Below are 17,341 nucleotides of genomic sequence, written 5' to 3'. Positions count from 1 at the left end.
CTTGCTTCCAAGAATTTTCAACTTATTATCGAAGGAGTTGAGCTGAACTATAATCAGATTTGGAAGCTTCCCACGTAGTTTAACGAAACGAACGTCAGAGACGACTTCCTGCAGCTCAAATTCATCCCTTAAAAGGTTGGAAACGTCACGTTTCGCAGTGGCAGCTGTGGTGACAAGACCTCGAATTACAATATTTAATTTTTTACTGTCCCTCTCCAGTAGGTCTTATGAAGACCAACGATGATAGAGTTCTGAGAGTTATAGGACCCAAGAGCACCTCCTCCAGTTTCTAGAGCTGGAAATTTTTCGACAACCAACTTCTCAAAATCGTCGTGCTGTACCTGAAGGTGATCATTGTTGCTGTTAATTTTCTCTTCAAGATTTTTACAGGTCGTGCTAATATCATTTTTGAAGGAAATCAGATCCTGTTTCAGATTATTGGACAGGTCGATAGAGCTTCGAAGGAGACGAGAAAGCTCTGCAAATTGCTTCCGGGCATTAATTTCCATTCTGGAGTGCTTCGCCTCTATAGTGTCCTCCTCCGCAGGTGCCTGAGAATTATCCTGGCCACTCATTATTGAAGAAGCTTTGGGGGAGGTGAGAAGAGTCACTAGAGAATCCTGACTTGAGAGAAACAGGAAGTGCTGATCATACATAGAGCTGTCAGAGGAAACTAGTTGTCCTTGCAATGGGGATCTTCTATTGTTTTTGAACGAAAAGTTCAAAACTTTCAATTGCTTACTAGTGTAAGTTGAGCTGTGGAGAGGCGAGTCTTTTCTCTTGCGTATGACAGCTCTGGATGGACTTGACGATGCAGTTGGCGAGACACACACAGCTGACAGGTCTGCTAGGGCTGAGAAGAAGGATATCTTCTCAGCTGAGGAAATCTTGTTATCGGCTACTGGCGAAGATGTTGACACAGTAGATTTCATTAGCAGCCCTGAGTTACCGACCGCTGGGCACAGTCCCGTCTCCTGGGATTGAGCACAAATATAACCACGTTTTCGATGGGTGAATCTAACCTCACCAAAATGTCCGGCTATTTTCAGGAGCTTCAGAAATATAGACCCTCATACGTGCATCTGAGATTAATGCCCGATGGAGAAGAGCACACTTTTAAGGACACTTTAAGTACACTTTTACGCCCCAAATGTGAAATAAAACTTTGAAAAAGATCAACTGGTCGAGTAACTAAAAATAACGATGTTACTCAGCCAGTGCGATGACAGCCCCCCCATTATGTCCCTTATGAGAAGAGAGATCTTGCATTTTATGAAATGCATAAAGCTCCATTGGGTGGACATAAGGGTGTTTCCAAAACATATAATCGAATCAAGGAAAATTATTTTTGGGAAAATTTAAAAGAAGATGTGCAGCGTCGCATCCAACAATGTTTAGAATGTCAACTGAAGCAATTACAGCGCGTCAAGGCAAAGCAACCGATGGTCATTACTGATACACCGGGTACAGTATTCGATAAAAATCGCAACGGATCTCGTCGGTGCAAAACAATTAACGAAAAATGGAAATGTATGGATTTCAACTATACAAGATCTCCTATCTAAATTTTTAATCGCAATTCCTCTTGGCGACCACAGTGGCGGATGCTTTTGTTAAGAAATTCATTTGTCTTTTCGGTTCTCCCAAAACCGTAATCACTGAGCAAGGAACCAATTTCATCAGTGGAATGATGCAACGTGTGGCTACTCGATTCAGAATCAAAAAGTAGACTACATCTACTTATCATCCACAATCCAATGGTTCGCTTGAAAGATCTCATTATACACTAAGTGAATATTTGAAACAATACACTGAATCAGACGATGATTGGGACGAATGGTTAGACCTGGCCACATTCTCATAACACAAGCGTACACGAAGGTACCAAATACACACCATACGAGATAGTATTTGGTAAGCTTGCGAGGTTGCCCTCGAGTGAACCCATTCATGAGTGCCACCAATTGTCTACTTATCTCAACTATTTAGTTGAATTAGTTGCTAGATTACATGGCATCAGACAATTGGCTTATGACAATTTGGTATCGGCTAAATACAAATCCAAAATTTATTACGACAAACACATAAATCCACAGAATTTTAAAGTTGGAGATTTCGTATTCTTGTTAAGGGATGGAAAAATCGGAAAAACAAAAGATCATTATACTGGACCCCATAAAGTTCTTGATTTATTTCCAAAAGGAGAAGTAAAAATTCAGTTGAACACTAAGAAAACTCAAATCATTCATGTTAATTGTCTGCGCATCTCATTCATCAACTCTATTAGAGACGTCTCTAAGGGGAAACGGAAGGCTGAAGCTTATAGGGAAGAGCAAATAGAAGAGGGTTCATGAGAAGAAAATTAGAGAAAATTTTAAATTGGGAAATTATTGTAATTATTTCAGAGATGAAGCTGACGATCTTGGTCGTCATCTGGCTTATAGACAAAACACAAGCATTGATCGGATATGATTGTGGAACGCCAACAGCTAGCATCACCACCATATCACTCCTTGATGTGGGTAAGTGCGATATTTCAGATGATAACATTCGCGTTAATCAAAATTTTGTTCAGTTAATTCAACTTATGGATTATCATGAACCTAAAGTCATTCAGTGTAAAATTAAAATTTACCGTATGATTACTCATTATGGAATGCATTCACATGCCGCGGTAGTAGACGGAGGCAACATGCAATACATTCATGAAATTTCTGGGGAAAGTTGTTTAGAGTGGCACAGAAAATAAGAATTGATACTTGGGGGAACACTGATAACAGGATTAATAATAAATGGAACAACTATTAGACCAATGAGTTTCGCAGGAATAGTTGAAACAAATGATAGATGTGATCCTGCCAAATATTCTGATCCATTCGGGACATGGAATAATGTAGTCGTTACAGGTTATGTCGAGATCACGTTACAAGACGTTACCCCTCCCAATTAATAAGACGCGTGTTTCCTCAACCAACCTACCCCCTCTCTCTAAATAGTGCACTCAGCACTCATCCGCACCTTATTCCCCACCCCCATACAATTAAAAATTCGTGTATGCATTTACATCCACGAATTAATAATCGACGACGCAAAAAGGGCATCGCCCACGCATCGTCAGTCAGTCGTAGTTCCGTCCCAGTAGAGAACAGAAAATAAATTCAATTTCTAGTTCCGCATTTCCGTGAGATCAAAAAGTAAAAAAAAAGTGAATAATTCTTGACAACGGAAGCGTCAGATAAAATCCAAATTTTTCATGTTCAATTTTCGCGAGTGAAATCCGAAATTTTTACATTTAATTTTTCGTGATTAAATTCAAATTTTCAAGTTCTATTTTTGCGAGTGAAATCCGAAATTTCCACATTTAATTTATCGTGATTAAATTCAATTTTTCACATTCTATTCTCGCGAGTGAAATACGAAATTTCCGCATTTAATTTTTCGTGATTAAATTCAATTTTTCATGTTTTATTTTCGGGAGTTAAATCCGAAATTTCCGCATTTAATTTTTCGTGTTTAAATTCAATTTTTCATGTTCTATTTTTGATTCCATATGTATACCCTCTCGGGTTTTTACATTTTGTTCCCTTCCCTATCTGCGTTACCATGAGCCGACTTACTTTATCCCCAACTGCACCCCATTCGGGATTGGAGAGCCAGAGAAACCATGGAAAAGCTCGGTCGTGCAGCCGGCCGATAATGCAGGGATTCCACTGGGCCCATTGGCCACACTGACTCAATGGGCACAATGGTTCTTTGCGCTCGTGCCTAGCGACTGGAGTCCCACGCGGTTAGGTGTGCTTAAGCGGACACCCATCCAAGTACTGGGCAGACTGAATGCTGCTTAGCTTGGATAACCGCCGGAGCCACACACTCCCCGCGTGACCACTACAGCCACACTTTTCATGTTTTATTTTCGCGAGTGAAATACGAAATTTCCGCATTTAATTTTTCGTGATTAAATTCAATTTTTCATGTTCTATTTTCCGGAATTAAATCCGAAATTTCCGCATTTAATTCTTCGTGATTAAAGTCAATAAATTCAATTTTTCATGTTCTATTTTCGCGAGCAAAATATGAATTTTTCGCATTTAAATTTTCGTGATAAAATTCAATTTTGGCTTCAAATCATCTTGATGAGTGACTTCAGAAAAAAATATCGAGAGGAATAACATCTGTACTTACGAAATCATTCCTCTTTATTAACTCTAACACAATTCTGATCATGAATTAATATCAGAAATTTTGTGCCAAATACCATAACCTCTGAAATGTCACGTGGAGGGAAGTTTAACGTTTTGATGCATTAGGTTGTGTTCGAGTGAATGATCGAGTCAACAAGTGATTTTAGAGGAGATGTCAGGTAATATCGTTCGTTGATGATTCTGTCAGCTAAAAAAAATTTTTTTGAGTTCTAACACTGAAATCTTTATAAAAATTTATTTCATGATTACTCTGAAACCAAGGATTTCAGTAGAAAATGTCTAGAGACATTTTTTCCTGTTTACAATATTTCATGACATTTTCCCCTAATCACTTACCGTTTTAATGATGTCATGACAGATGATAGATATTCATTCAGTAATTTCTGGAAAGAAATATTTTGGTGCCAAATGATCTAATCCTAGATTTTTTGATAATGAATGATTTCAGAATAATTTTCATTCGTTTCTCATAAGAAAGCCCAAGAAGAAAAACTTAGAATTCATGTCCAAGAATTTCATTAAAAAATGAAAATCCATTGACTTTTCTATCAAACAGCCCTTATAGAAATGACGCAAAAAATTAATAGAATTTTCCAATGGAATTCTAGTAAGATTCCAATAGAAATTCGATGGACTTTCTATTGATTTTTCTATTGAATTTCTTCATACCTGTGGACATTCTGTTTTTTGGCATTTCCCTAGAATCAGTCTTTACCAAAAAAATTCAGAATTGTTCAATTATTTTCCGTTGAAAATCGACTTTCTTTCGTCATTCTCTGTTGAATTCCCGATTATAGATCTTATAATTACTCAATCGATGAATGAAATCAAGAACAAAAGAAATTTCGTATCTTCTGTTTAGCTATAACATACTTACGAGTCTTTTCCTCATATCATTTCCGGATGGATCTCTAAAATTGAGTTACGACAATGATATGAGGAAAAAAGTCGGTCGTTTTTTATGATTAGTACTATATATGTCCCTTTTTATTTCAGCTTTATCTGGCCCAACTTTCACCACCGCCACCAGCACCACCACCACCAGAGCTCAGAATGGACCAGCAGCAGCCGCAAAGAGCCCAACAGCAGCAACATCCACCAGGAGCCCAACAGCAGCAACATCCACAAGGAGCCCAACAGCTGCAACAGCCACAAGGAGCTCAACAGCACCAGCAGCCGCAAGAACTCCAACAGCAGCAGCCGCAAGGAGATGAACAGCATCAGCAGCCGCAAGGAGCTCAACAGCAATAGCAGCAGCCACAAGAAGTCCAACAACAGCAGCAGCCGCAAGGAGCGCAACAGCAGCAGCCGCAAGAACCCCAACAGCAAGAAAATCAACATCGTCGTGGGGGCAATGGAAGAGGGAATAGAGGAAGTCGGGGAGTTCAGAGGGAACGCAGGATTCCAAGGCGGCAGAGGTGGAAACGGCAGGTCCGGATGGAATCAGAGCGGTGGAGGGAACGAAGGGAACAATGGAAATGGACAAGGCAGGGAGAATTATGGGAAACAGAGAGCTAGGAAGAATCTCGACGACTGTAATAGTCGGTGAGTTCTCATTTCAATCATAATTGTTCAAGCGTGCCCTCGGGTTTACTTTTTCTTATTTTTTCATTCTAACTGTCCATTTCCTTATAATTTCAAAATACTCTCCCTTTCAGGTATTGGAAGTGTCAGTTCTTCCAATTGAAGAACAATAGAGCTCGGGGACGTGGTTCTGGCGGCATTATTGTCAATCATAATTATTATTCTGCCCGATCATCTTGATTTTTTTGAGTTCATCTTTGAATCTTTGGAGATTCCATAAAATTTCCTCATTGATCGGGTTTGCTAATAATGTATTGAGACGCGGGATAGAAAATTGATTCAACTTGTTGGAATCTTTCTCATTCAGTTGCTTCAAACGCGAAGGAAGTTGAGAACTGCTTCTTTCGAGTTGAATCCTTTTTTATCTCAATGTGATTCACTGTTAACAAACTTCTTCTATGGGGCAATTCATGAAACTTTCTCAGTCTCTCCGTACTCCTAGGCATGGTACTTCCGTGCATTTCTCATATTCCCTTCATGAAAGAGTAAGTGTTCATTATATTTTGAATTAGAAAATGATTAATGAATTTTCATCTTCACATATTCTTCTTCTTTTGAGACTTTTTCATGAAGACGTAGAAGCAGCAGCTGCTAGTCGAAACTGTCTTTTCGACAATTCAGACAGGTGATTGTCTTTATTTATTACGGATTATTCTGAATCAATGACATAACGCGTTCTTCCTTTTTTCAGATTCATTCATGGATATTCGAAGATGGCTCCTGCCAAGGATCATGATACGAAGAAACTTATCAAGCTGTTTCTTGTATCATCTTCAAATACATTTAATTTTTTATATTATAAACTGTGTAGAAATCCAAAAATGAAAAACAAAGTTGAAAAATACGGAAAAACAAGTGATTAAGTGCATTTTTTTTTGTATTACCAGGACACGAAAAATTGGAAATTCAAGTTTTAAAAATCACAAAGCTTAAATTCGGCAGCGAAAAGTCTTCGAATAAATCCTTCGCCCATCCCATCCTCTCTTTGCTCAAATCAACAGCGTATCCATTCCATTCTCTATTCCATTCCAATCCATCGATTTAAGCTTTTTCACCCTCATGAACTTCATAAACGTAAAATATATGAGAATAAGATTCTAATTTCATTTAATCAATTAAAAATCTAAAACATTCTCCCAAACAATAAAAATACTTTCCCAAACATCCCTGAATGATTCCCGAGTGATTGCATTACTCGATTCATTCATAATTAACTAAGGGCCTCCGTAAAATCAAAAAGCACAAGCGATATACAATAAATATAGGTTATAGGATATAAACAATAGGTTCTCAACGTTTCGTAGTGAATGTGCGAACGCCCAAAACGCACAATAGAACAGATATGAGCTACAAGAATAACATTATAATCTCTATTTGCTGCTTATCGTTTGTACTCTTTTTTGATTATGCGGAACCCCTAATTCATTCAACAACACATCGACTTTTAATTAATTCCGTCGCTAGGGGGCGACCGGTTATCGATTCCTCTACTGACTTTCCTCCATTCATCGATTCTACTCGAATTATAGTCTGTGGCTGATATTTTATACCTCAACGCGTTTATATTCTTAATGAGTTGTGGTTTTGTTTTACTTGATGAAATATCTTGTGGTATAAATACGATTAATTTTCATGAATTTCAGGAGACCTCCTTAGACAGAACGCCGTGGACGATTTTCCACAGATTTCTAACCTGTAATTTTGGTAATTCTTTTCGCCTTCTTATCTTCTTTTCTGTTCGTTATTTCCAATCTATTTCGTCTTTTAACTATTGTCATTAAACTCTTCCTAGCTCTGGTTCTCTCATAATTCCTCCCTACCCGTTTTTACTGTCTCTAATTTCTCTTGATCCTTTTTCTTCTTCTCGAATATCATCTTTCATCTCGTTTCCTCTCATCTATCCCATTCTGCTCCAGTTTTTCTCTCTCTGTTCTTTTTTCTGTTCTTCACTCCTGTTTCATTCATCTTAAAATTGTTAATTTTTTCCATTTGTTTTCAACTGGCTTACAATAAACTTTCACGTTTGCCAGCAGGATTTCACATTTATCAGCTACTTCAAGCTGTGTCTCGTGGTTTTCAGCTTATTGATAGGTGTGTCTCTTGACCACTCAGCTTCTTAAGAGCTGTGTCTCTTGACCATTGAATTTAATCGAAAGCTGTTTTATCTTTATCATCAGCATAACTGAGCTGTTCCTCTAGAATATTCAGCTCTCTAAGAGCTGTTATCGATCATATTGTTTGTAAGGATATTTTCCCGGGTTATTCACCTAGGAAAAATCCAAACTACTTTTTAGCCGTCTCTATCGCTCAATAGTCGGACGCCAGCCGAACCTTCACGGGAGGTTCAACGAAAACTGGCCTCTGAGGCAAACTCGTCCACTCAGAGGACTTTTGGCCGGACAACGGGTTGCCTAGCTAACATCAGCATGATACGGTAGAGTGGGCGAGGTCCACCAGGAGTATTACCACCACATCCTCACGAGCCTTTGCAAGCCGTGTATTATACCTTGCGGCATCACTTTCCATGATGAATTAAATTCATGACCTCCTGGAGAATGTTTCGACTCTGCCAGTGTTCATTCTCCTCCCGAGTCTTTCGACTCGGGGAAGTTTTTCAGAGCTAAATGCGAATCAGCCGGGATACCTCAGAGCCTGGGACGCCGAGAGGCTGATCCGACCAAAGTGGAACACTGTTACCCACTTCACGACCACCCACACTCTCGGCCACCAGTTACCGCTTGGGTCATCGCTCGTCACCGTCTTCGGGTACTCAAATGTCGGCACATGGTCGGGTCGACAGGAGGACGATCTCTACTACAGACCCACGGGCCCATGTGCTCGGCATTTGTTTCGCCGAGCCGGATGACGCCGGAAACAACAAAGTCGTCACTTCGTGTGCTGAAATAACTCCTTTTTTACTAGTGGGGGATGCAGGAGCATCCCCCTACGCTCGCCGCCAACGGTTACATATCATTGGATATCTTCCCTAATGGCTACAAATTCGTTGACTCCAGAGCATCATCTAGATGAGATAACTTCCCGAATGTTTCATTCAGCTTATATAAAATTCTTTTAACATTCCTCACAATGGGAAAGTGAGATGCTAGCATTTCAACAGCGAAAAACAAAGATTGCCATGGATTCTGCTGCATGTAACACTGCACCAAATGGCATAACTTATTTTGCGAATGTTTGAAGAAACAGCCTTGCAAAAACTCTGGGAGTGTGCGTAACTTTTGCACCGCCAGACGCTCGAGAAACTTTTTATAATCCTCTAAGACATCTTCATTCTGCACAACTTGGCAATATTGATTACACACCCATTTTTTTCTATGTAACCTATCTTTAATCAAGGGCAATATATTCATAGCTTGCCCTTTCGAATTCATTTCTATTTTGTATATTTTTGGAATATCAAATGCATATATCATTTCATAAAAGTAAGATTCTGTCGATGATGTATGCCTAGATAATCCACAAAGGTTCGTTGCTTTATGTCCATTTTTATTACCATGCATTCTAGTGAGATGATGATCTGCTAATTTATGGAGTGTACTCAGCGAGCGATTCAAGTCTTTTATGTAACTTTTTCTTTGTTCCATACACCATTTGACTATCTTTTGTGCTTCCAGTCTTGATAACGTCTGTCAATTTTTCAACGTATTCTTCAGGACGAGACTTGGTTGAGATATGTTCTTGTTTGACTTCTTGTGTTTTAGAATTAACTGTTACAGTTTTTGCGTTGATAACTTTCTTTCCTTCTTGTTTCATTGATTTTTTATTACCGGATTTTGGTCCATTTATTTTGATCTTGTTAAGGTCTGTCAATTTTTCAACGTATCCTTCAGGACGAGACACGGTTGAAATATTTTCTCGCTTGACTTCACGGGTTTTAGAATCAACTTCGGTAGTTTTTTCTTTGATTGCTTTCGTTTTTTCTTATTTGCTTGATTTTTTACCGCAGGATTTTTGTCTATTTTCCAATACCGTTAGCGATTCTCCGGATATGTGACTTTCTCGTTCTTCACATGAACAGTGTTTATGATATTTGTTTTAGAATGGCTCAATTCACGAAGATCAACGTCATCGGCTGCATCAATGTTTACCATATCAGCAAAGGCATCTCTATCATCTGATTTTAGCCGTAATGTGCCAGCGTTCCCGTTCTCAGATGTAATATCAGATTGTCTCTGACGAGGACATCTGTCCACATTGGGTTTTTCATTATCAGTATACTCAAGATTCTTCGTTTTTTCGCACTTTTGATTAGAATTATTCGAGTGTAGAGAGTTCCTATCAATAAGATTGCGCTGGTTATATGCGTACCGCTCCTTTCGTCGGATATCTGGTAGAGATAACGATTTAGATATGTTAAAGTTTGAAATGGTTGGAAATGGCCTAATTTCCATTGTTTGGAATATATTGAACAAATGTGGACGCATCTTCGACGTATCATATTGGACATATTCTGGTTTTTCTCTGAATAGTACAGTAACAGCAAAGGATATAGCGAATAGGCTACAGTCAACTGAATTATTTTGAGTTTGAACGGTCATAAATCATACTGAATTATTTGAGACGTTGTAAACTGGATAGAGACGCTGTAGAAATACAATGTGATCATTGTGTAACAAATGACTGTTCAGAGAGTCATAGATGTAAATGTGTTTACCATCATAGAAACTACAAACCCAATGCCCTAATTTTCCGCTACCTTGGATATCATTACTATACAAAAGCTGAATATGTTTCTTCGCAAGAGGTATTGGTATGATTCTGTCTGGCTTTTGCACCAATAACATATCTTGAGGGCAATAATCTGAGTGTCTAGACAAAATGTGCCCAAAGAATCTAATATGCTCGTCTTTCAGTCGTTCATTACTACAGATCATGTTCATCCATTCATCACGTAAGGGTGCCAAATTACGATTTTGGAGATTTCGACGTGTCTTTTTACAAGGTACCCCTGTATCACCGTCACAAGGTATATCGAAGAGAACTCGCTTCGATGGAAAGTTTTTGATGCCTTGATTCTTGCTGGAATCATTGGTTCCCATATCTAATACACTTGTATTCTCCTGCAATTAATTTCCATCAATTCGGTCTCGATTGATTTCTTTATTCTCCAGTTGCATATTTTCCTCATGTCCATTCAACAATAATCGTTTTTCCTTCATTGGATTACATGGCATTAATGTTGTTCGCTTCCGAGAATGCCTTGAGCACGTATGCATTGTACTAGATGGGAACTTGGTAATTATTCTAGTTTCGAACATTTGCAATAAATGCTGACGCATTGTTGATACATCATGTGTAATTTCCTCTGGATTGTCTACAAAAGCAATCGAAACAGCAAAAGCGATTGCGAAAACCCCACAATCACTGAAATTCGGTTGCTGTTGAACTTTGTAAAATTTAACATTCGTGTTATCATCAAAGACTAGTAAAGGGTATAACATTCGTAAATATATTCTATGACGTTCGTTAAGCTCATATGCATTAGAGGAATCATAAACATAAATAGACTCAGTGTCGAAAAAAGTACAATGATGTAGTATATGAATATGTGGGTTTTTGGGATTGATAGGTTCCAGGAATTCTGGGAGCATGAATGTCCACGCAATTCAAACTGAAATTGGTCATGTAAAAGTGCAGCGAAGTAGTCGATTTCATCATCAGATAACCAGACCTCTCGCCCATTTGCTAAGATTATTTGACGATTGAATGAAGGCATAATGACTGAAAACACTAATGATTTATGCTCTATTGTATCGATTTCTTAGTTAAATAATTACAAGCTAAAAAAAATTGACACTTCAATAATCTTAATAACAGCTCTGTTAAGCTGAATAAAAACCTTAAGCGGAGATATCACAGCTGTTGCGAAGCTGAATGTTCCAGGAAAAATGTTCCAATGAAACCCAGTAGTATTAATAACAGCTCTGATGCGCTGAGAGGAAAAAGCTACTAAGAAGCTGAGTGGTCAATGGATACAACTCAGATAAAATAATATGTAACGAGATTTTCTCGTTACGGCTTGAAATCCCCTTAAAAAGATAAGTGAACTCTCAAAATTGTTGAAGAGAGATAAGTAGTGACACCTAGAAGCGGCTGAAGAAAGCCGGGACTAGGTGAGATAAACCACAAACCAATGAAAGACCTAAGGCATAGCGGTTATGGGTGAAACCGCGACCCCTGGAGGTCTGGAGGGCGTACTAGACTATCGCCGTATTAGAATTCGCCCAGCATGTGCTAGGGGAAATGGGGCCGATGTACAGGCCGTCCAACTGGGCGATTCTATAGGCTATGTCGGAGTAGGCTAGGGACCAACGGCCAGGTGAAAGGACTGGTACCTCCGTGATCCCGTCGGGTTGATTGGTGAGGATAGGGTAACGGAATGACCTATCGTCGCCGAGATATCCAGACTAGGAGGCAAGGCCCTAGTAAGATTCCGGGGCAGTCGAACGCGAGCGCTTGAACCGAGAGGTTGAAATAATCTCTCGGTGTGCTGGGTGGTGGAATAGCTGAAGAAGCCAGGATAAGGAGTTCCGGACTCCACGTCGCCTCGGTGAATAACCGTTGGCGGCGAGCGTAGGGGGATGCAGGAGCATGAATAATATTATATTTTTTTTAGCTTGTAATTATTCAACTAATAAATCGATACGATAGAGCATAAATCATTAGTGTTTTCATTCATTATGCCTTCATTCAATCGTCAAATAATCTTAGCAAATGGGCGAGAGGGCTGGTTATCTGATGCTGAAATCGACAACTTCGCTGCACTTTTATATGACCAATTTCAGTTTGAATTGCGTGGACATTCATGCTCCCAGAATTCCTGGAACCTATCAATCCCAAAAACCCACATATTCATATACTACATCATTGTACTTTTTTCGACACTGAGTCTATTTATGTTTATGATTTCTCTAATGCATATGAGCTTAACGAACGTCATAGAATATATTTACGAATGTTATACCCTTTATTAGTCTTTGATGAAAACACGAATGTTAAATTTTACAATGTTCAACAGCAACCGAATTTCAGTGATTGTAGGGTTTTCGCAAACGCTTTTGCTGTTTCGATTGCTTTTGTAGAAAATCCAGAGGAAATTACATATGATATATCAACAATGCGTCAGCATTTATTGCAAATGTTCGAAACTAGAATAATTACCAAGTTCCCATCTAGTACAATGCATACGTGCTCAAGGCATTCTCGGAAGCGAACAACATTAATGCCATGTAATCCAATGAAGGAAAAACGATTATTGTTGAATGGACATGAGGAAAATATGCAACTGGAGAATAAAGAAATCAATCGAGACCGAATTGATGGAAATTAATTGCAGGAGAATACAAGTGTATTAGATATGGGAACCAATGATTCCAGCAAGAATCAAGGCATCAAAAACTTTCCATCGAAGCGAGTTCTCTTCGATATACCTTGTGACGGTGATACAGGGGTACCTTGTAAAAAGACACGTCGAAATCTCCAAAATCGTAATTTGGCACCCTTACGTGATGAATGGATGAACATGATCTGTAGTAATGAACGACTGAAAGACGAGCATATTAGATTCTTTGGGCACATTTTGTCTAGACACTCAGATTATTGCCCTCAAGATATGTTATTGGTGCAAAAGCCAGACAGAATCATACCAATACCTCTTGCGAAGAAACATATTCAGCTTTTGTATAGTAATGATATCCAAGGTAGCGGAAAATTAGGGCATTGGGTTTGTAGTTTCTATGATGGTAAACACATTTACATCTATGACTCTCTGAACAGTCATTTGTTACACAATGATCACATTGTATTTCTACAGCGTCTCTATCCAGTTTACAACGTCTCAAATAATTCAGTATGATTTATGACCGTTCAAACTCAAAATAATTCAGTTGACTGTAGCCTATTCGCTATATCCTTTGCTGTTACTGTACTATTCAGAGAAAAACCAGAATATGTCCAATATGATACGTCGAAGATGCGTCCACATTTGTTCAATATATTCCAAACAATGGAAATTAGGCCATTTCCAACCATTTCAAACTTTAACATATCTAAATCGTTATCTCTACCAGATATCCGACGAAAGGAGCGGTACGCATATAACCAGCGCAATCTTATTGATAGGAACTCTCTACACTCGAATAATTCTAATCAAAAGTGCGAAAAAACGAAGAATCTTGAGTATACTGATAATGAAAAACCCAATGTGGACAGATGTCCTCGTCAGAGACAATCTGATATTACATCTGAGAACGGGAACGCTGGCACATTACGGCTAAAATCAGATGATAGAGATGCCTTTGCTGATATGGTAAACATTGATGCAGCCGATGACGTTGATCTTCGTGAATTGAGCCATTCTAAAACAAATATCATAAACACTGTTCATGTGAAGAACGAGAAAGTCACATATCCGGAGAATCGCTAACGGTATTGGAAAATAGACAAAAATCCTGCGGTAAAAAATCAAGCAAATAAGAAAAAACGAAAGCAATCAAAGAAAAAACTACCGAAGTTGATTCTAAAACCCGTGAAGTCAAGCGAGAAAATATTTCAACCGTGTCTCGTCCTGAAGGATACGTTGAAAAATTGACAGACCTTAACAAGATCAAAATAAATGGACCAAAATCCGGTAATAAAAAATCAATGAAACAAGAAGGAAAGAAAGTTATCAACGCAAAAACTGTAACAGTTAATTCTAAAACACAAGAAGTCAAACAAGAACATATCTCAACCAAGTCTCGTCCTGAAGAATACGTTGAAAAATTGACAGACGTTATCAAGACTGGAAGCACAAAAGATAGTCAAATGGTGTATGGAACAAAGAAAAAGTTACATAAAAGACTTGAATCGCTCGCTGAGTACACTCCATAAATTAGCAGATCATCATCTCACTAGAATGCATGGTAATAAAAATGGACATAAAGCAACGAACCTTTGTGGATTATCTAGGCATACATCATCGACAGAATCTTACTTTTATGAAATGATATATGCATTTGATATTCCAAAAATATACAAAATAGAAATGAATTCGAAAGGGCAAGCTATGAATATATTGCCCTTGATTAAAAATAGGTTACATAGAAAAAAATGGGTGTGTAATCAATATTGCCAAGTTGTCCAGAATGAAGATGTCTTAGAGGATTATAAAAAGTTTCTCGAGCGTCTGGCGGTGCAAAAGTTACGCACACTCCCAGAGTTTTTGCAAGGCTGTTTCTTCAAACATTCGCAAAATAAGTTAGGCCATTTGGTGCAGTGTTACATGCAGCAGAATCCATGCCAATCTTTGTTTTTCGCTGTTGAAATGCTAGCATCTCACTTTCCAATTGTGAGGAATGTTAAAAGAATTTTATATAAGATGAATGAAACATTCGGGAAGTTATCTCATCTAGATGATGCTCTGGAGTCAATGAATTTGCAGACATTAGGGAAGATATCCAATGATATGAAGAGTTCCGGGCAATCGTTCGACTCTTCCCCAACAAAAAATGATAATCTGGATGACGATATGATACAGGCCAAGCATAAAAAGGCCTTTATAGCAATAACCAAGCGGGGTATCCCCGAATATTCTTGCATTTCGTGCCAGAAACTGAATCCCAAAAGTGCCGTTAGAGCTGTTGAGAACCTACGAAATGATATTCCATGCATGCATTGGAAGAATCTGTTAGCGTTCGTTGAAAAAGATCACTTCTATTTTGGTGATTACATATGTGACTATTGCTTGGGAAAATTCCGGAAAAATCAGTTACCACCGACTTGCATTTTAAATATTCAGACCATAGGTGATGTCCCTGAAGAGATGAAAAATTTGAATGATTATGAGAAAATACTTATCCAAAGAGCGAAAGTATTTCAAGTTGTGCAGAGAGCGGGAACAGTCCAAAAAAGGAACGTACCACATACCATGCGAATTCAGAAACTGAAAGGCCAGACGTTTCACTTGCCATTGTCAATGGAAGAAACCCTCGGTAAAATAGCTTCAACAACTGAACCTATTAATAAAGATCATGAGTTGTATATTTTAATTCGAGGAATTCCTACCAAGGCAAATATTGTTTGGCAGAAATTGGTGAATATGGAGAAGGTCTTGTTAGCCTTGAAATGGTTACAATGCAATAATCCTCTGTATGCTAATATCGAATTACCAGTATCAGCTCAAAATTTGATGGAATGTTTATCGAAGGACGATGTTGAATATCACATTGAATCAGGTGGGAACGATACAGATGGTGACACTGATGATCAAGATAAAATTTCAACTGTCAGTGAGGCAGATGTGAACGAGGAAACTAGGGAAGAAAAATTGTTACTTGATGTGACTAATGGTGGACAGAAATCGATGAATGATGAAAAAGGGAGTAAAAGTAGTGAAGGTGCAGTTGTATCGTCTCGTGGTGAAAAGGATCCTCCTAAGCCATCCCGGATGGTTACTCAGATTTTCGAAGACACCCAGCGTAGCGAGCAATATACTGTTTATCCGATGTACGATAAACGAGTGAATGAGACCGTATGTAATTTATACCAAATGAAAAAGTGCGAGATGTACTATTGAATTATCACTTGAAAAACTTGGATTTGTTGTGTTTTCCCGATCTATATCTATATGGCCAAAATGGACAAGGTGAAGAACGTACTACACATATTATGGATCAAGAATATATTAAAATGCGTCTCTGCTCGAAAATACCACGTTTCCGATTAAACCAACAGTATTTATTTTATCTGTTGAATAATACTAATATAAGACAAATCAACAGTGGTATTTATCATACTTTGCGTGTGACTAACCCACGGCAGAAACATACCGCTGACAGTTACTTGCAACAAATACAAAACGGAGGGGCGGAAGGGAATATGAACACGATTTTCGACCGTCTTAGTAATTCCGAACAGTACTGGCGCAAACCACGGAACAGTTTGAAATGCATGGCTAGACATTATGGACCAGCGACATGGTTTCTTACGGTCAGTCGTGCAGAGTGGAATTGGAAAGACATGGTTTTTACATCTGCGCAGAATTAATTCTCCGCATTTGGACAAATTATCTGATGGTGAAGTGATCGCGGCAGATCCGGTTTCTGTATCTAGATATCTTGATATGAAATTTCATGCTCTGCTGGATTTCCTTCTATCAGATGACCATCCCATTGGAAAAATTATACACTATTTTTGGCGAAGAGAATACCAAGGGCGTGGAACTCAACACTTTCATTTATTGATATGGGTTGAAGGCGCACCAATCGTCGGTATCAATTCCAATGATGAAGTAGCCGATTTCATAATGAAGTACGTTACTTGCACTACACCTGATAAAAAAAATTCCCCAACTTTATACCGCCGTGTTACAACACATCAGAAGCATAACCATAACAGTTATTGCTTACGATCAAAAAAAGAGAAATCTGGAAGAATAACAAAAAAATGTCGATTTGGTTTTCCACGTCCCGAAACGGATAAATTCGTATTGCGTGATCCTGCCATTTCAATCGCTGGTCGAAAGAAATTGAAGACGAAATCCAGATTCTATGACCTCC

General features: G+C 38.5%; 1 protein-coding gene across 1 annotated transcript; it reads left to right on the top strand.

Annotated features, from left to right (window-relative positions):
- Positions 1 to 786: 786 nt before the first annotated feature.
- LOC107047945 (serum factor response D-like) lies at positions 787 to 14,229 on the top strand. Its single transcript, XM_015270877.1, has 3 exons — positions 787 to 890; positions 5,199 to 5,747; positions 14,016 to 14,229. The coding sequence occupies exons 1-3, from the start codon at positions 787 to 789 to the stop codon at positions 14,227 to 14,229; spliced, it is 867 nt and encodes a 288-aa protein (XP_015126363.1).
- The last annotated feature ends 3,112 nt before the right edge of the window (positions 14,230 to 17,341 follow it).

Source organism: Diachasma alloeum, unplaced genomic scaffold, assembly GCF_001412515.2.
Source record: "Diachasma alloeum isolate Michigan unplaced genomic scaffold, Dall2.0 Dall_scaffold_78914, whole genome shotgun sequence".
Lineage (NCBI taxonomy): Eukaryota > Metazoa > Arthropoda > Insecta > Hymenoptera > Braconidae > Diachasma > Diachasma alloeum.
Note: the sequence above shows the minus strand (reverse complement) of the source record. Positions and strands in the feature narration are given on the sequence as shown.

What these genes read in the sequence shown, in the direction of transcription:
- LOC107047945 (XM_015270877.1), top strand. Translation starts at nt 787, where the DNA reads ATGACAGCTCTGGATGGACTTGACGATGCAGTTGGCGAGACACACACA. An exon ending in TTCTCAGCTGAGGAAATCTT is followed by an intron (nt 891 to 5,198) that starts GTTATCGGCTAC and finishes TTTTTATTTCAG; the next exon opens with CTTTATCTGGCCCAACTTTC. An exon ending in CTCGACGACTGTAATAGTCG is followed by an intron (nt 5,748 to 14,015) that starts GTGAGTTCTCAT and finishes CAATGTGGACAG; the next exon opens with ATGTCCTCGTCAGAGACAAT.